Source organism: Mycteria americana, chromosome 2 (assembly GCF_035582795.1).
Source record: "Mycteria americana isolate JAX WOST 10 ecotype Jacksonville Zoo and Gardens chromosome 2, USCA_MyAme_1.0, whole genome shotgun sequence".
Lineage (NCBI taxonomy): Eukaryota > Metazoa > Chordata > Aves > Ciconiiformes > Ciconiidae > Mycteria > Mycteria americana.
In genome coordinates, this window is record NC_134366.1 from 132,459,232 (window position 1) to 132,479,636 (window position 20,405).

General features: G+C 40.6%; 1 protein-coding gene across 3 annotated transcripts; it reads right to left on the reverse strand.

Moving 5' to 3' along the window:
- Window positions 1–1,111: 1,111 nt before the first annotated feature.
- Window positions 1,112–19,608, reverse strand: LOC142406153 (DGAT1/2-independent enzyme synthesizing storage lipids-like). 3 transcript variants are annotated; one of them, XM_075494695.1, is made up of 7 exons: window positions 19,471–19,608; window positions 14,307–14,637; window positions 11,706–11,870; window positions 9,145–9,338; window positions 6,904–6,964; window positions 4,887–5,026; window positions 1,112–2,842 (listed from the first exon to the last, which is right to left on the reverse strand). In XM_075494695.1, the coding sequence occupies exons 2-7, from the start codon at window positions 14,632–14,634 to the stop codon at window positions 2,738–2,740; spliced, it is 993 nt and encodes a 330-aa protein (XP_075350810.1). In that variant the 5' UTR covers window positions 14,635–14,637; window positions 19,471–19,608; the 3' UTR covers window positions 1,112–2,737. The 3 variants fall into 3 exon arrangements, 2 of the variants coding, with proteins under 2 accessions (XP_075350810.1, XP_075350809.1); XM_075494694.1 differs by lacking the exon at window positions 19,471–19,608 and adding an exon at window positions 19,085–19,328; XR_012774468.1 differs by lacking the exons at window positions 1,112–2,842; window positions 19,471–19,608 and adding exons at window positions 5,194–5,398; window positions 19,085–19,328.
- Between the last annotated feature and the right edge of the window lie 797 nt (window positions 19,609–20,405).

Genomic DNA, 20,405 nt, shown 5'->3' on the forward strand with positions numbered 1-20,405 from the left:
AAAAATGCACATCCTGGTTATGCTGTTCACATGGAGAAACCTGGAATGTCTTCAGCGTATCCAAAGGCTAACCAGGCAATCAGTGGTCTAGTCTAACGCTCCTAAAATTTCCTTTAATTACTTCTGCCTAACATACAGTAAACAAAATCAGCTAAAAGCAAGCCTGGTCTGTAGCCTTATTTGTAAGAGTCTCTCTCCAGACCTGCCCCCTTTTTCAATGAAATAAAGTAGGTAATCATTCACACACCAAATATGTACAAATAAACCTTACTAGTCAGTATTTATGACATATTTTCCATTGCGGAATCTTAAATGTAACTATAGTGGTATTGCAGTGCCTGTTAAGGCCTCCTGCGGCACTGATTACAACTACTAAAACCCAGACCTTATTGCTTATGTGTCCTTTATTCCTGAATTATTTTTTCTTTAATTCATTCCTTCTGGGGCTTTGATGCTTCCACCCCTTATTCAGACATTAGGCAAGAAGAGCTTCTCAAGGGTATTACGTGCAGCTCAAAACCACTGAAGGTTCAGCAGCGCAGGCCATGTATAATTCATTTAGTTCAAACACAACACAAAACTTCAGAAGCCTGTTCCAGCTGTCAATTTTATTTGAAAGGTGTCTTCTATAAATTATTTTACATATAGAAATAAATATGAAAGGCCTATACAAATATGAACACTTGAAGAGTACCAATACTGCCCTTCATTTTTATACTCATCTTTCAATACTTAAAGGGACAAAACTGCATCAAACACCCCACATATTTAGTAACATAAATTTTACAAAATCTCAGATCACAAAGGTCTATTCATGTATAATAGAACCTTTTAGACTGAGTTTTCTTTTACATATATGCAACCTCAACACAAAATATGTTCAGCTGCCTTTGACAATTTCACAATGTAGACTGATGTACATTTTCCTCAAGATGGACAGTAAAAACAAAGTCATACTTAAGTTATACTCCAATGTGGGAATTTGGCATTATCACTTTTAATGACATACTGTGTTAACATAATATTTTTAAAAAACATTCTGATAAGTTAAAAAGAACACAATCTTGCCTTCAAATAATTTAAAAGTAATTTAAAAAGTAATTTAAAGTAATTTAAAAAACTTCAGAATGGGCACTTGCTTTTATATAACATGATTCTTCCCCAAGGTTTAAAAAATTTAATTCAACACGACATAAAATGTTTTTGATATAAAATAACATCATAAAATAAGTAAACTTTTTGCTTTTTGTAAACCATAATTTATAGACTCTTTCCCATAAAGTGATATTTTTCTAACATAGGGCATCATCCACATGCACTTATGTAATCTCACTAATTTACACATTTAAAAGAATATAAAACAAAGCATGTGCTTAAATGGTGGGAGGAATGGATACTAAATTGAATACAACTGCTCTTTCAAAAGGTGTGGGGGGGTTGTTGTTGGGTTTTTTTAAGAAAAGGTCAAACCCCAACAATATTGAAAGGAGACCACATAATATAGCAAAAACCTCTTTTGTCTTTCCTTAAGGAATTTGTCTTCATCCCAAAACTAAAGAGTTCCCAGATGTTAATTTAAGAACTGTAGATTAAACTTGCTGGCTATCAGAAGAAATATTTCAGATATTTCCTATTTGGACAATAAAAGCATAGGCTTTAGTTCAGAAAAAATATAATAATGTAATGTACTGTAAATGCACAAAAGCCCAATCTGCAATTTTTTCCTGTTCATTCAATTGTTTTCACTTACAGAAAGTATATAGGATTTCCCTCTCAACTCTGATTTAATAACTTACATAAATAACTGTGTTTGAAGAATATGGATGTTTAACAGTTTACACACATACTAGATTTAAGGGGTATTTGGGAATGTCTATCCTGTTTTTCAAAAGAACTACTACTTTTAAAAGGAGTGTTGCAATAATTTTTTCTTTCATTCAAAATAAAGCTTTATGAGCTCATGTTACTAAGCAGTACTCTCATTTCCACTTCTAAAGTTTAAATGCTTGACTCATTCTTTCAAAGGAGAATTTGCAGATTCACTGAGAAGTATACGGGACAACTCTCTACTCAAGGGCAGATACCCAATATGGCTCAGCTTGGAATAGCAGCTGTTCCGTAGGGTTCTCATTCACCACATTGGAGTGGTTTCTGTAACAAACCTCCTTAGCTCACTGCAGTTCTCTAATCAATTTTCACTCCTGCAAACCCCTCCTGAGCTTACCGCAGTAAAACTAAACACTTTCCACCGTAGGTTTTGCAGGCATAACTAGAGGTTCTGCAGGCCACAGAAAGTTTTCATAAATGCTGTACAGCATTAATCTGGCCTGCAAAATCTAGTTACAGTGATGATGACCAAGATAGTAATACTCTAGCTCTACAACAGCTCTAACATTCAGGTTAAAGAGCAACCATGGGGCGGGGGGGGAACACACGACCACCAAAAAAAGAGACAAGAGACCATGTACATAAAGACTTGCTGTGTCATTTTTGAAAAAAACACTTTCAAGGTAGGAATGCATTTACCAAAATCTAAGCTTTGCCCCATTACGAATGATTTGAAGTTTGGGTTCCTGAGCTTGATACTAGACAGGGGAAAGGGCAGGGGAAAATGTCTTATATCTTTAATTATACAGCAGTATCATTAGGACAGTATTTAAAACCTATTATTAGAAGAATAAGTTACATATATGACTTTAAGAATATTATAACTAAATAGTAGTTTACTCAGAAGACCTTAATCTTCTTTCTTTTGTGTTTGAAAACGTTCCATTAAAGCCCTAAATATATTTCCTGGTATTTTCTGATGTTTTTCTATTAGAGCTTGGAGTGCTGCTTTTGTCTGTAAGGAAACAGAAAAGTTTTTGGTCAGATTAAGTCATCTTTATATTGTTCATACATTAACACAATTTCTAGGCTCTTTTTCATCCTTTCAAATGTCGCAGAACTACTGCAAGTTCAAAATACAATTTTTCCATATTTAAGCCCACAGGATGTGTTTGTGGGATCACTGCCAAGAAACAGACCAACAAACTAGTATCTTTTATCTCTGATACCTGTGTTCACAAGCTCTATTAGTGATGCGCAATAGTAAAATGACGATGGAGTAAATTAATGAAGAGACCTAGATCTATAAAGCATGTCAGTGCCTGCATGCTGTCCTGCAACCCAGAAAGTTCTGCCTATGCCCGGGTTTGCATCAGTAACGCTCTTCCAGTGTGCAAGAACTTTGCTTCTACACATGCTCAGAAGCAGCACTGGAAATACCATTGTGTCTCGGCATATTTGGGTTGTACAAAGTAATTATCCTTGTACCCAAGTCCTCTAAAGGAGCTGGTCCTGTAAAGCACGCTTAGACCTCAGCTAAAATACTGCATATGACAGGAGCAGTCATTTTCACTCAAAAACGTAGCAGGCCAAGAAGTTAATAGCAGCCATTCTTATTACATAAAAGCTCTACGGGGAACATTCCAAACCAGGGCAATATGCAAAAGCTGTGGTGAGGACATGCCGTAACCTTCCTGTTCTGCCTAGAGAAGCACAGACTACTGAATTCTTAAGGCAAGAGAGAACAGAGAACTATTTGCTTTTGTAAAACAGTGGTCAGCAAGGGGAAACTGATTCTTGATACAAGCTCCCACTGTTTATATGAAGTATGTGATCAACTGTTAAGTCCTAGGAGAAGGTTCCTGCCCATATCTCTTTACAGATCTGGTCCTAAGTGTCTCTACAAATCTAAAATTTCTATTAGGTAAAAAATTTGAGCTTAATTTTTTCTATATATAATGGGAAAATGCATACTGTGCCATAGCCTGAAACATGAGATACAACTTTAAAATCACTCTAACTAACTAGAATTCTAGGGGATTCACATTCTAGGAGCCTTATCTAGCAAAATTTGCACTTAAGTCAGAAGCAAGTGAGGGCTGGCACAAATGTAAGATGCCAAAGCACGTCTGAAAGTCATTTAAACACACATTCTCTCCTGAAAGCCACAGTTCTGAAGTCCTGTCAGACTGAACCCCCAAAAGAAACAATCAGTTTTCCATAACCAGGGCATAATATCATGCAGATAAACATTTTAAGATGTCATTTTGCAGAGATCTAATCACAGGGTAAACAGATGAGGAGAGACGACTGAACTGATGCCTGCATGGTCAAGAAGAAAAATCTCTCTCTCTCAAGCGAAGTTTTCGGAATGCTAAAAGTGACCATCTGCAGAGCTTTCAAAAATGGCTATTTCAGCCCTCTCCATCCGACTGCTCCATCACTTAACTGTTTTATGTCTCTGCCCTGTGAAATCTATTAATAAACTGAATGAACATGAGGACCTGACAATCCTTTCTATAAACTACCCAAATCTGAACTAGGGGAACATTCAAAAGTTAATTTGTTGCGTGAGAAGTTGAAGGAAATAGAAATGGAAACACACTGTACAAAGCAATGAAATTATCTACCTTAATTTTTTATTGTATGGAATTTCAACAGTTTGTGAACACAGATTTCCCATATTTGAAAGGCTTCATTAGTATCTTTCTGAAAAGACCAAGAACCAGAACACTTTCTCTGGATGAAGTGCTTATGTCTTTATCAACCCAGAGCAGTCTTACCTGACTGAACTTCTTCAGTCCCTAAAGCAAGTTGTTTCTCAAAGCAAATATAGGATGCAGTATTGACTTTAAAAAGCCTAGAACATCTGCAAGGTGTAGTAATAAAAAGACAGCATTTGAGAAGGGCATTCAGAGTTAAGCAAGTCCAAAGCTTACCATGATTCCACCAACTTCTATAACCAGCTCCAAGGCAGAAATCACTTGACAAGAATATGCCAGTGTTTTCCATCAGAACAGTCAATATTTTAAATATATATATTCGCATATCTATCTTACCTTTGCAGTTAGTTCCTCAGCAGTTATATTTGGTTCATATGGAATGGGTTCTCCAATAAAGGTACGAAGCTTGACTGGAAACCCGCCGTATAGAGGAACTACTGGCAACCTAATACGTTCATATAGTGACCTAAGTATTTCTAATGTGAAAAAAATTAGGGGGAAGGGGAAAGGCAGGAGAAGGAAAAGGGAGGGTGGGGAGGAGGGGGGGGAAGAGAGAGAGAGAGACTGAGATTATTCTGTAAAGTTTTTTTCCCAGTATATCTTAAAACTTACAACATCATATTAAAACCACTTTTGCTAATACCTTTGACGGTGATTCCTTAAGCGATCTAAATCACTCCTTCGCAACAGCTTGTCAAGTAATCCAGCCCCTGACCCAGATTCTCAAACAATGTTTCATCTCAAGTGCTATTCTACCCTTGACTTTCATTTCCTAAAAGCTGCGTTAATGCTAACATCAGACTTGTTTCCATCCTAACTTGGTGTGAAATCTCTCCTCCAAAGAGTAGCTGCAAAGAGAAGAAAGAGGAGAAAAATCCAGTAGCTGCCTCTCTGGAGAGGAAGGGAATGCTACACAATCCAGGTTACTGTTCAGTTAATTTTACAGGTTAGCATAAGAAACTAGTATTGCAAGACTGTTCTGTTCAGTGCTGTTGAGGTCTAGAGGATCAGAAATAGTCTTATCTGTCTAAAGGCCAGTCATGCTAAAACACTGAATTGCTCTTTCAGATCACACACTGGTTGCAGTGAAACAATATAAAAACAGAGAAAAAACAGGTATTTCAATCAGCTCTACGAGGACACATCCTCCCCACATGTCACCTTCTAAGCACCTAGCCCATTTCCCCCCCGACAGATTCCTTGCAGAATGGGTGCTAATATTCTCTCTCTCAATTTTAGATAAGAAATTCCTTTAACTGAGGTGTTGGCATAAGAAAATCCTTACTGACCAAGATGTGGAATTTTCTGTACACAACCTACAAGAAGAAAGAACATTCCAAAACTACTGAAACTGGAGTAACGCCTCCAGTGATCAACAGAATTCAATTCCTCTAGCACCTCTGCTGTAGAATACAAGTAGCATGAATGATTTTGGCTTCAATTTCTGCTTGTTTGGAAAGATTCTCCTGAACACAGCAACAATTAATTGCTGTTTATTTTTGTACAACCTGACAAATGTGTGAATTATTCTGCACGTCTACATCTGATGCCTTGGCTTTCTGCATGCAATATATAGCTTTTAGTTAGAGGGGGAGAGAAACAGAACTGCAGTCCTCTGGTGAAGATGATGATGCCATACTTGAGGCAGAACATGTGGTGTGGAGGAGACTGTTCAGGCCTGTTCTGCTAGATAGTAAGTTGCAGAATATAAACAAAGGGGGCTTAACACTAGCAGATCAGCAGAGATGTGGGCATCTAATCATCCTAGAGGTGAGCCCTTCAGATATATACCCATTTATTTATGTGCTGGCTGGAAGTCCCACAGAGATGAGGAAAGAAAGCAGGCAAATGCAAGGTTTTGTGAGGAACCACACATCTAGTGCTGAATAGTAAACCAACTACAGATTAAATATATTTCAAACCATTTGAAGTTTAAGCACAGACAGAGGTGTAAGCACAGAGCTTTAGGAGGACATTTAAAGAAATTATGTGTCAGTTGCAAACCCCTGTTTGCTTTGCTTCTTAACAGACAGTAGAAAAACTAGAGTTGGCCTAGCAGATATAAGCAGAGAAAGAAAGTGCTCTAAATCGATTTGCCTTTTTCTGGCTCCTTTTTCCTTTCTTCTACTGCTTCTGTGAAGGTACACCGTTATGTGGAAAGTAACTTAGATGAACCAATACCACATCTAATGCTGATATTAAATCCTAATAACATCTCTGAACTCTACCAGAGAGAACAAACCTCCAGACACAAGGCTGTGTCAAATCTCAAATTTACATGGGGATTATTTCTACAGAGATAGGCTAAACACATATGGAAAAATAAACTACAAAAAAATAGAAAATATCTTACTTATTCTTCCTAATGTCCTAATGCCTTCTCGAACATTTTGTGTAAACATAGGAATGATGGGCTAGGAGGGAAAAAAAAAAATTAAGAATTTAATGAAGAAAGCACTATCTAAAAAACTTCTACCTCACTTAAACCCAACAAGCAAATTAATTTCAGAAGTGTTTCTCAGACAAGGACATATAGAGAACAAAACAAGTATTCGTAAGTTCTTCTGCTACCTTCTGCCATGAGGTTTCAAGCTGGAGAATATCATGAGATTTCAGTGAGTCACTGTTTCAGCAAGCCCATTTTCTCAAAGCAGTCCAGGATTTCAGAACCTATGGAGCATTTAGGCCTCCCCTCGTCTAGCAGTGTTTGCACAGTTGTGACTTCAGTGGTTAAACCTCTTACCTAATTTGTAGTTATGCTCAAAGTGAAAAATTCACAGGATTGGGACCCTAAAATTGCCAGATTTGTCTCTGCTGTGCTGATTGTATTGCTTCACACTTGATGTGTCATATTCAATACATGTCCATGATTTTTTTCTGCTGATGAATATTTGGAATGATGTTGGATATTTCAAGTTTGTATTGCTGTTTTTGAACTTGCAAATGGCTATCAAGATTTACAAGAACTGGGAGGGGGTCAACTACTACCTGAAGTTTGAAGTTTTTTAATCTCATTTTATAGTATGTACTCACTGTACATAGCATCATCAGAAATACAGAACTCTTTATGGGATTTTCAAATATTCAGATTCTTTCAAACTTTTTTAAACAAGCATGAAGATGAGCTAGTAAATGAAACTTTTCAGACAGGTATCAAGTTGGGTTTTTTTTTTTTTGGGGGGGGGGGGGGGGGGCGGAGGGGGGTGTAAGTCTGTAAATAATCCAATGCAACTATAGAGAATAAAAAGAAGTGCTGTTGCCTAAACTGAATGGTAACAAACTTCTTCATTCTAGAACCATCTTATCTGGAACATCTTACTTTTGACATAGAGGTAGAGATTTTTGTATGTACCAAGATGTTTTATATGACAGAAATTCTGGCAAACAAATTGCTGAAATGAGACAACTTCAAGAAGTTGAAGGTCCCAGTTTTAGACACAATTTTTTTTCCATGAGGAGTTATGCTCACGATTAAACGCGACTTAAAGTTCATCTTTAATCTAAATAAAGATATTTTCCCTGCTTTCAGCCTGCCTCTAACACTACTCCTATTCTCAGGTTTCTAAAACTCAGGGTTTTTTAGGGGGGAATGAAGCTGCAAGGCCTTTGTGAGTGCATAAAGTGAACTGAACACACATTCAATAAAATAAATATAACTACTACAACCATAGTTGAATCCAAATAGCCTTTCATAGCTATTACAATACATTAGTAAAATCTAAATCTGTTGAAAATATCCTGTTTAAACAATGTTATTTTCCACCTGAGAAAAGCGACACACACTTAAAATTGGGTCTTATAAGTATTCTATTTCTGTATAAAATCCAGAGATTTAACTAGTCTCTCTTTGATAGTAACTAAATATAAAACTCTTGGTGTGAGACTTACTTTCGAATTAGGTATATGCAGACCTACGGACATATGCACACATCTTTCAAGTACAAATATAGAATGAGAGGGACTAAAATGATTATTAAAATAGTTACAATTCAAATGTATCATACACTTACGTGCCTTTCACAGTTGGTCCCCTATGAACAATTATCTGCCTGCTGACCAAGCACAATGCTATGTATCAGAATTGAAGAGACAGTTCACACTAGTGAACAGCATCTTCTGCTGCTGCTGTATGCCCTAGACATCCCTTACTATCATAAAATGCCAATACAGTATATAGTGCCAGTGAGTCTATACTGTGCTGGGTCACAGTATACTTCAGCGATAGGGGAAACAGAAGTGTTGATGTATGGTTGCTTCCCAACCATTCTGGTCAGGGGTTGAGCCATCACAATCCTGACCAGGTATGTGTAAAACAGCACAAGCTTGTAACGTAGAAACTGTCCTGGATTTCATTTCATCTCTCATTCTTTTGAACTCTGGATTTTCTGACCACGCTATTCTTAGCTGACTCCAAAGCCTTCTTATCGAAAGCAACAAAGAGAGTCTTGAAAGGTAGTTACAAGAGCCAGTAGACCATACTCATGACACTCAGCAATGTAACACCAAATATATGACAGTCAAAACAGCTTTCCCTGGAAGAAAGTACTAGTAAGTTAGCATTCTTTGCTTCTCTTCTGTGATCTGTCATACTCACCACTTTTGCATCAATGGCCACCTGAGCAAAGCCCTTCCGATTACCCCAGATAATAGTATACATTTCATCACTAAAGAGTGCTTCCCGAACTCCACCTGGGGCAATGGCTACCAGACGGCCCTTCTTCAGAGCACTGACACATTCTTCTCTTGGTCCATGCATAACTCCGTGTACATCAAGTAATATTTTTAAACCTGTGGGGTAAGATAATATTAATTCAGAAAATGTTAATTCATACTACCATTGAGTGCAGATTCCCAACACAGAACACAATGGCTAAAACTTACTTGTCTAATAACCTGTAACCCCAAATCAAAGATGTTTCTAGAGGGACTGAAGCATTAAATCTTGCTTATAAATTCTGGTCTAAAAAGTTGATGGCTTAGGGTTTTCAGTGGCTTTTTGTCATAGCTTGTCTTCCCTGAATAGCCTTGATTCATTCACAGAGCCAGACAATTATGTGGGTTGGAAGGGACCTCTGAAGGTCATCTAGTCCAACCTCCCACTCAAAGCAGGTCCAACTAGATCAGGCTGCTCAGGGCCTCACCCAGCAGAGTTTTGGAAGTCTCCAGGGATGCAGATTCCCCAACTTGCCCAGGCAATCTGTTCAGGTGTCTGATCACCCTCATGGTAGAATACCTTTCCACACGTCTAATCAAAATTTCATGTGTTACAACTTGTCTCTGTTGCTTCTCATTGTATCCCTGTGCACCTGTGAGAATAGTCTGACTCCTTCTCGGCACACTTCCGTTAGGTCGCTGAAGACAGCAGGAATATGTTCCCCCACCCTTATCTGGCACAGATCAAGCAAATCCAGTTCTCTCAGCCTCTCCTCATACACTGTGTGCTCCAGCCCCCCCCCATCCACTGAACATGCTCTAGTGTGTTCAAAATCTGTCTTGTACGGGACACCATATTGCGAGATGCGCTTGCACGGGTGCCAAGCCAAGGGAAAAAAATCTCTTCACTCAACCTGCTGGCTACACTCATGCTAAAAAAAAGCTCAGTGTGCAGTTCATCTTCTTTGCTGCAAGGGCACGCTGCTGACTCACATTCAACTTGTTGTCCACTACAATGCCAAAGTCCTTTCCTGCAAAGCCACCTTCTATCCAGGGTACTGTCGCATGGGATTGCTCCATCCCAGATGCACAACTTCACATTTGCTTTTGCTGAACTTCGTGATGTTTCTGCCACTTCATTTCCGTGAAGGCACTCTGAATACCAGCTCTAACGCCCAGTGTATCGACTGCTCCCCCAGCTTGGTATCATCAGTGAACTTCCTGTAAGCACACCCCAACCCTTCATCCAGGTGTGCAATAAAAACATCAAGCAGCGCTGGTCCCAGTATCAATCCCTGAGGAATGCTTGTTGAAACCAGCTGTTAGCTAGATGTTGTACTACTGAACCCAATTCTTCGAGACCAGCCATTCAGACAGATGTCTCTGCAATGCTACTAAATGATATTTGGGGGACTCATAAGTACACTCACACTTAGAACCTTATTTTAAAGCAGAAATGGAGAAGAACAAAATAATCTCCCATTTGATAAACAACTGTGCATAAGTATTAACAGATATAATATGGAGCCAAATCTGAATTACAAAACAGGTTATGTTAGTCAGCTGTATGCAAAAGGTTTGATAATCAATTGGCAAATCCTAGTCTGTTGGCAAAAGCAGTTGCAGAGGCAAAGCTATGCTGTTATCAGTACGAAAAAGTTCAGTTTTCAGGGATTAAGGCTGAAATGAAACTATACTGGCAAAAGCACAGTTTTCTGATACGAGTTGTTTCCACTAAAAGCATCAGTACACTACAGAACACTCCTGTAAATTCACAAAATTAATTATGAGGTTTTTAGTCACAAACTGAACTTGGGAAAAGAATTGGGTACTACTATATTTCACGTGTGCAAAACCCAAACCCCTCAAGTAATTAATTTCACCAATCATCAGTGTTTTTCATTAGACTGTCCAGCCAAAATCTTCCCCTAAACATATTCTTCATTTTCTTCATGCTTCACCTCATGTTTCACACAAACTTGTTGGACACTTCTACAGCTTTCCTCCAAAAAAGATTCCACAGGTTCCACTGCCCACCATACTCAACTGGGTGGGATACGAAAACACATCATCTCCCCAGACTAATACTGTCAACTTTAAGGGCATTGCTTCTAAACGGTTTATTTCTTAATCAGGTTACACCACTCACTCTGCCTATATTAATAAAAAAGAAACATCTTATTGTAGTCTTTGCTACTGATTAATACAGAGACAACTGGTTCTCCTATGATCTCCTTCTCTTTGTTTCTAAACACCCTAGAGTCGTTGGAAGGTGTTGCCCGGCCAGGAGTATGACCCATCCTTGCATGGGCCAGTCTCATAAACTCATTCTTGTTTGTAAAGAACATGTTAGAGACAGCTGTACTTCAACACTTTCACTAAATTTGTCTGAAGGTCTGTTCTGAGAGCTGTGTTCCTGTAGCACAATTTTTATTAATTACTCCATTTAAAAAAAAAAAAATTAGAGTTCTCAAACTGATTGTTTATAATGAAGTATGTTACCTGGTAATCTAAAGACAAAATGATCAGCTACTGTGTAGCAGTTTCTCTTCTTTTGTATAAGAAGTCTAGCCACGAAATAGATATAGTCAGCAGGAGTAGCTCCATGATAAAACACAATAAGCCCTGGTCCTTCAGGAATATTTTCAACACCATGAAGCTCATAACCTGTTAGGAGTTAAAGGAATAACAGATGTCAAAGTTTGATACAATTCTATCCCAAAGAAACTAACTTGCGGCAAGTTGGCAAACTGAAACCGATAGCTATTGAGAAGTGGTAAGAGCAAAGGGACTGCTAAAAAGTCAAGGGATGACTTGCAGCATTTACTAAGTTGCTTTCACAGGAAATACAAGTTTAATTTAAAGCACAAGAGCCACATTTAAAGAATGAACAACAACAAAAAACCCTGAAAACAAAACACCTGGTCTCACTGTCTTGAGCTACATAATTTTTCTTTATTTTTTCAGTTCACTGTCTTCAAGGCTGCAGAGTCCTCTGAATTAATCATTCAAGAGAAATCAAAGTAAGGATTGGACAGGAGTGGTGAAACACGACTGTTTCAAGCTATTCTTTATCTTTCAAAGTTTATTGCCACCAATAATTGTTTAAGAAGATTTGATGTGACAGCATCCATCTACATGTCTCCTTTTACTCCAGGGCATGATGCTTAACTTTGTTATTTCCCTCAGAGTTATACTTGCTCCCTTTTTCCATCACTAAGTACTAAAAGCTATTTGGGGCTTTATATGCTTAATTGAAACATACGTAAACACACACAAGTTTCTTACTGAACTTACATTTCTAATTAAGTTAACAGTGCAGAATGTATCCAGTTAACACAAAATATCAAAACGCATCAGTATAGAACATATTCAGTTAATATTGAGCAGCATTGTTACAGTATCTTGTTTGTGGGGTTTTTTAAATAAACAAAAAAACCCAACCAAAAAAACCCCAACCCAAACCCTGTCACTTCTTCCAAAGTTAATCAGGTCTGCAATTCCCATTCCATTATTTTTTTTTTTTAATTCTGAAGGTACTCTTGGCTCTCCTCTCTCTGTTTTACTTTCTATACCTGTGGAGCTGCAACATATTGCAAGCATATCATCTGTTCCACCCCAAGTGACCACTAACTGTGCTCTATGCCAGCCAATCATAACCAGAATGATACCGACATCTAACATTTGCATAATATATGTAACGTTACAAGGATCACACAGCAGTTTTGGGTTTGGTTTTTGGGCTTTTTGGTTGTGGGGTTGGTTTTTTTTGGGGGGGGCTTCCAATGTGAGATTTCAGGATGAAAAATTCTTCCTATGATATATTGATTAATCAAGGGGGGGGGGGGGGGGGATAAATAAATCGCAAAACATTTCATTCCTTGGCAAGAGAAGTGTATAGAGAACATGGAAGCAGCTGGCAGGGCAGAAAAAAGTCACAATTGTCGAAGAGGGACTGGGTAAGAATCTTTTCTGCACAAATAAAAAGTTAGACCTTATAAAAAGAAAAAGTTACTAAGGATGAAAAGAGCCAAGGCCTTAAAAAAATCATTTTCTTATGAAAAAAGTAAATAGCTTTTTATTGTGAAGTGAGCATTTTAAGCTCTTTGATGTAGCTGTTGATTTTGATCTAGCATACTTTCCTAGATTTGAAAGTTACATCTTAGTCTTACAAAGCCTATCTGATACAGCCGCTGCACCATCTGGTTATCAATGCCTTGAAAACCCGCTTCCCTTTGACTAGAGAACAAATAGAGATGATTTTCAAGAAGGATTTGTTCTTTATGTAAATTGCTCTTAAACATCTCTTTCTCCTTTAGCTGCATCTAGACTGAATGGTTCTGAAAGAGGCTTATGATTTCCGTAGAAAGAAAAGCCAAATCATTTATTAAGTCTGTCTTTATAAAAGAAATAATAGTAGAAGGACAAGGAACAGAGCCCTTAGCTTTGACATTCTAGTAGAGAAAGTAGTTGTCAAAAATACATAGACAGAAAGAAAATTTAAAAAGTAGGGTTCTGTAACCATTTAGGGCTCTAAAGCCAACTTGAAGTAGCAACTAGTGAGTGAACTGACACTAAGTGCTCCTTTTAGCCATCATTTGGCATTATATGTAAAAGACTGGTTAAGTGCAATTAACTTATGCTAACGTGCTGGCATACCACCTACCACAGAACTGGCATTTAACTTCCAGTGTTCATATATTGACTCTGAAATAACATTGTTAATTGATCTAATTTTTAACATAGCAATCATTTTTCAGGTCCTCCTAGAATAAGGAAATCCTGGAATAGTTACAAAAAATAAAAAAGAAAAAAAAATTAAACAATTTTAAAAAATTGCATATGCGTTCAACTGGATGTAAGATCTCATTTTGTAGCAGCAAAGGAATAAATGCATAAGAGAAAAAATTCTACGTCCAGAAAAGTCTCAATGGCTTTCTCCCAAGCACCACTGGCACTCATTGATAAAACAGAAAAAAAATTGGCCTGAATTTTAGATTTCATGCAACAGCAGCAACAATCAGATATATATTAATAATCCTGAAAGGTAAACCAGGAATAAGAGCTTCAGCAGTTTTTAATGAAAAGTCAGATCTTGCTTACCATGCCATATTCTTCCATGTACGTCCCATAGGGTAGCCACTATTTGTCTTCCACCATCGTAAAAATCATTGGAATAAGCTTCCTTTAGTTCATTCTTCCTTTTATAAACATGAAGAAGGAGAACGGAAGCGTAGAAGAGGATGATGAGAACTGCCGGAAGTAGAAAAACTACCGCGAGTGGAAAAAGCACCCATAAAAGGTAGACTCCATAACTCAGATAATCTTCAATATGCTCCACGCCAGTCCATTCTCCCAGAACGTAAGTCAGGCAGGTTAAGTAGGGCATAGGTATTGGTCCTGCAGTACAGGATTCATTTCCACCTATCATCTTCTGTTTAAAAAAAAAACGAAAAAAAACCAAAAAAACCCCAAACAAAACGCAGATGAATAAATGCTCAAAAAAGACAGACCTGCCTATACTGTTTAATCATTCACAAAGCCTCTCTCATGCATTTTATTCATATACATTACCCCACATCCCAGCAGCACCTGATAGAAACATAATGGTTCACGCAGCAAAACTTTTACTTGATTTTTTCAGTCCTTTTCTTTTGCGTAGTGGAAATGCTGGCAATTCTAATTGAGAAAGATAGTGCAATTGCTTAATCTCAGGCTAAGATTTTATCTCATTAAAAACTGTTCAATTTAACACAGATCTAGAACATTTATTCTGTTACAATACCAATTTATACTGTATTTTCGATTTTCAGAAACCTGTATTGATTAGTCTAATTTATTGTTCTACACAATACACGGTACACTCTAACCCTTCTCCCAAGCACTTACTACAACAGGAAACAGCACAATCTGAGATCCGGTGCTATAAAAAAAGCCTACTGTACACTTCCACTAACCACAAGCATACGATGACTCAGGAAGAAGATGGTCTCAAATGAGCAAGTGTCACTCCTGTAGAGTCCTTTAACTGTACCTGGAAATTTACAGATAGTGAAACACCAAGTCCCAGAGCACAACACAGAGAGGCAGCAGAAAGGACAAGGAAAAAAGATCACAAAAAGTCCTCTAAAACTTTTTACTGCTCTGGCTTTACTGTGTCTATGTATAAGAACCTCTCTTCTCCAACATCAGCTCCTAAGAAGTTTCAGGGCTAGACCTCTCTGGGCTGATATTTCAGGCCTTCTGTAATTCTGGAGCAACACTTTTTTTCTTAGCTTTGTATGATTTAGGGGAAAACTTGCTATTCACTTCATCTTACAAACATGAGACAACCTGTATGTTTGGCTATCTTAGCTACCGTTCTAGAACAACATAAGTAATACCTTGGGGGAAAAAAGTTATCCTAGTCTAGAATTAAGTTTTGGTCAAGACTTGAAGTAACTGTTAGTCAGGACCAAGAAAAACATGTTGCAACTATAATGTAGGCTTGTAGAGAAAAATGGATTAAGAACAATAATTTCTGAAAGAATCTAAGCTTGGGGTTGTGGTGTTTTGGTTTTTTATTAAAATGTGACTTACAGCATGTATGATTGCAGAGTTCCTATGCCTAGACAGACATATGTCTATCACTCCTTTACTCTCGCTCTGTTTTCGCAAGCAACAAGTGGCTGAAATTCAGAAGATAATTTTGCTAATACTATCAGAAACCCAATGAAAACAAAAACTACAAAGCAGATCAGTTTTACTCCACATTTGCTATGAAATGTTGAAACGTACTAGAGCAGAACTCATCTCACTTATTTCCCCGTCTCAATTTTTCCTCCCATTCTGATAGAGCAAGGATGTTCCTTTTCCTTCTGTTTTGAAATTGTCCTCTACCCACGTTGCTCAAGATAACTCCTATTAACAAGAAGAAAGCCAATCTCGTGACAAGGACTTTGCTCCCACAATCCATGCCTATTCCACTAATTCAGGCTTACAACATTTTGCTCCTCAGCATGTTCTTGAGGACAATGTGATGAGCAGCTGATTTATCTTCAGCAATGTATAAGCGTGTAGCATTAGTGACACGCAGTTCACCAATTTCATGCATGTGCGTTTGGGGGTGTGAACTAGGGGGAAAGGACAGGAGTGAGCAAGCGTCTGGGACAGCAAAAGAAAGCTTTCTCATTCCAGTTGCCAGAGCCGAACTCCAGAACCTGTCAGGCAGCAAACACCCACAGCAAGTACAAGAAACACAACTTGTGAGACCAAGCAGGATTTAGGAGTAGCATTCAACACTACAATATTTATCAGATTGTTATGCCTGGACTTCTCCAGTGGTTCCACCTACTAGCTAGAGAACAATATGGAGCATGGGTTATGGCACAGAAACTTTTTTCAAAACTCAGAGGTGATTATGTAGCTTTAAAGATTACTTAAAGTTATACTCTCCCATCTATTAGATTTTTAATTGTTTATGGCTTTCTCCAAACACAAAATCCTCACCAAGTAAATTTGAAGTCCTGTCCACATGTCAGCCTTGCAAAATATTACTTGCCCTTTGGCCTGTAATGTTAGATGCAATACCTCAAATGCAATCATCACAGTTTTACGTTTACTTGCATATCTATGCGCTAACCTGTAATAGAAATTAAAATCCGACATCTTTGCTGCCAGCCACAGAGGCAACATCTAAAGTACTGCCTTCTCTCAAGGACAGTCAACTCTACTCTGAACAACACTGTTTCCTCATCTTGAGGAGAATCATAGAATAATTTATATTGGAAAGACTCATTGGATAGCACTTGACCAACCTTTTGCTAACTAAGGAGTTAGGTCAGGTTGCTCAGGGCCATGTCCAGTCCAGTCTGTAATATCTCCATGGATGGGGCATCCCGCTGCTTCTCTGGGCCCCTAATCCAGTGATTGACCACTCTCATGGTGAAAATGTTTTTCCTTATTCTAGTTAGAATTCCCCTTACTGTAATTTGTGCCTGTTGCTTCCTATCCCTTTGCTGAGAAGAGTCTAACTCCCCCTTCTCTATAACTACTCATTAAGAGCAGTGGTAAGATCCCCTTTAAGCCCTCTCTTCTTCGGGCTAAACACATACAGCTCGCTCAGCCTCTCCACAGACACCACGTGCTCCAGCCACCTAACAATGTCAGTGGCCCTTCTCCGCACCCCCTCCACTTCGTCGGCATCTTTCTTGTATTGTGGGGCTCCAAACTGGACTTGCGGTCTCAAAAGTGCTGAAAAGAGGGTACTAAATACTTCCTTGATCTAATGGCTATGGCCTTGCTAACGTAGCCCGAAATGTAGATAGCCATCCTCACCCATATTTGACTTACCGTCCACCAGATAAGGGCTTCCTCAAGGCCCTTATCTCCTGTAATTTTGCTCCCCCCGTAACAAGTCCAGCATTTGTTCTGATCACCCATGGTACGTCCACAAAAATACTCCATATCCAAGCCCAAGTGTGATTATGTTACTGCCACACTGAACATCCTACCAAAGGCAATGGCAGTGAAGAAGGGAAGAGAGATTCTGTCTTCATGATCAAAAAAGCACAGGATGGTCCACGTCAAATAAAGGTCCAACATAGGTCATATACACTATTAACAGATAACATCATTTTGGTCTGTTTCAACTTTACCGCTATCTACTCTATGACTGCCCAGAGCAGTTAAAATTAAAGATAAAGCACACTGTCTTCTAGAAACACTAGCAATGTCACTCTGATTGGGACCTCATTCAAGCAAAGACAGACTACCCTGCCCTCCTTGTCAGAGGTTTTCTGACATCTGCCACCATCCAAATCTAAAAACTAGAATCAAGTGCAGCACTACTAAGTCTCACCCTTAACCAACTTACAGGCAGAATCCCTTTGTAATATGACCATACCCTTAAAGGACTTATTTTAACCGACACTAACACATTTCCTGTTGTGCAGTTCAAACTAAATATTTTTAATTTAAGTTCTAACTTCCTAATAGAGCAGCTTATATATATTTTCACTGGATGAAGAAGACGCAATTTCTCATTTGACTAATGACAGCGCACACTGACTTATGCTTACGCTTAAGGCTTTACGTGACGGTGAAACGGAAACAAGGCTAACAAACAACTCCTTTCACTGACTTCTAGCATATGACCCAGAAAAGTCCTTAACTAGACTACCTACAACAGTGGTCTTCAGCTGTAGTCAGCAGACACGGGGTTAACCGAGACCCTATTGATCATGCTAGAAGAAGCAATTATGGAAAGCAACATATACTGCTGTAAACCACGCACAGCGTGATTTCAGCATGTATATGAGATGTGTAAGTGGAACCTCTGGAGAGCACTGCAGTATCTCCAAGATACTGAAAAGCAACAGCTACAACGTGCCCCTGCCAACAGAAAGACACCGCCTTCCACGGCACCAGTCAGTTACCGAGAGTATTTCTACCAAAATTAGCAATGCCACCACAAACACAAAAAACCAGAAGATCCTGATAATCCTGCTGATGGCATCTGCAACTGGAGAGATTCTGAAAGACAGAGTGCAGTCTTCTCCTTGTTTTGAAACAAGACCTGGCCTGCTTCTTGCTTCTGTGACAGCAGGACGGGGGTTCCTTCTGCAGGAGGCTGGAGGGGGGTCGAGTTGCTTCTTCCCGGCACGAAGAACACAACCCCAGCCCGGCTGCCCCAGTTAAGCGCCCCGCGGCCTCCCCGCCTCCCGCCGCTGCCCTCGCACCGTCCCGCACGGCGCTCAGGCCGCAGCCCCCGTCCCGACGACGGTTAAAGCAAGGCCCCAAGCTCGGCGGTGACCAACGCAAGCCACCTCCCGCCCGGCGGCCGCAGCGGGGGCCGGGCCCCGGATGGGGACCCTCCAGCCCGCCCGGCAGCGCCCGCTCACCTTCCCCTGGCAGCGGCGGCTGCGGCTCCAGCGCCGCGGCCCAGCCGGGGCCTCGTTCTACTTCTCCGCCCGCCGCCCCCGCGGAGGCCGGGTGCCCGCGGGGCGGCCAGGCTAGGGCGGCTCCCCGCGGCGGGGCGGAGGTGGGAGGGCACCGTGCCGCCGGCGGGCGACAGCGGAGGAGGCGGCGGCGGCGGGGGGCGCGGAGAGAACGAGGGCGGAGACGGCGGCGAAGGGGAGGGGAAGGGAGAGGGGAACTCCGCGCCACCGGGGGCGCGGGAGCCGCCCGGACCGCGTCGGGCACGCACCGCCCCGCGCTTCCGGCGGGAGAGGGGCGGGCGCAGCGTGGCGGGGCCGGGCAGCGGCAGCTGTCCTGCAGCGGGCCTCACCGGGCAGCGCTGCGCTGTGTGGTGTCCGTCGTGTGCCGTCCCAAAGCTGCTGCTGCAGCGTGTTTCACGGCCGCTCGTCCGGTGTGCAGCCGTTCACCTTGAAAAAAATGGGTTCCGATCACCCACCCAGCTGCTTGCACCACCGGGTTACCGCTAAACCACCTCCCCGCTAGCCGCAAGCGCTGCGGCCTGGGCTTAACTCCCCTTTCCCAGCTCCCGCAGGTGCCTGCAAGCGCAGCAGCGCTCACGGCTCTGCTCCCGGTTCCCCTCCGACCGCCGGGGCTGCGCGCGGTGCCGGCGCGGCTGCCGCCTGCCGTTATCAGCGTTGCTGACGCTTTGCAGTTTGGACGTGACGTTGTGAGTGCCGTTAAGGTATTTCTGGCTGGCCAGCAGCCTCGGATGTGATACCGGGATCTGTGTATAAAGGAAAAAATAAAAATCGATCTCAGAAGTGAGGGGTGGTCCAGTTACACCGGGCTGGGCTCCAGACAGGCGGCTCCCGCAGCTGCCCTGCCGGCTGACTGGAATGTGACGCCGCCATGAACTGTGCCCTCGACCTCAGGTAGGCCAACTGACCCAGAACTGGCCGCAGGCTCTTTCAGAGCTTTGCCTGTCAGCCTTTTCTGACTGGCTGTCTTCTACATCGACATGAGCTGCCCGTTCAACTTCTGTGGTGGTTCAGTTGTGTGTTCGTATAACTGTATTTGCGCTGTTGTCCAAATTTAACTTATTTTTCCAGTGTTACCAGTAGGATATTTTTCCCCAACGCAAAATCTTGTCGTTTCAGCTGCAAAAAGTTTAAGAAATAGGATTTCCTTGCATTGTTTATTAGGCAAACTATACCCGAAGAGAGTCATAAATGCTGTTTACGTTTTGAGGCAGGCACAGGTCACTTGAATTTGCTGGTTTTCGCGTCTTTTTTGTTGTATGACAGA

What these genes read in the sequence shown, in the direction of transcription:
- LOC142406153 (XM_075494695.1), bottom strand. Translation starts at nt 14,634, where the DNA reads ATGATAGGTGGAAATGAATCCTGTACTGCAGGACCAATACCTATGCCC. An exon ending in ACATGGAAGAATATGGCATG is followed by an intron (nt 11,871 to 14,306) that starts GTAAGCAAGATC and finishes AACTCCTAACAG; the next exon opens with GTTATGAGCTTCATGGTGTT. An exon ending in TGGCCATTGATGCAAAAGTG is followed by an intron (nt 6,965 to 9,144) that starts GTGAGTATGACA and finishes TTTCCCTCCTAG; the next exon opens with CCCATCATTCCTATGTTTAC.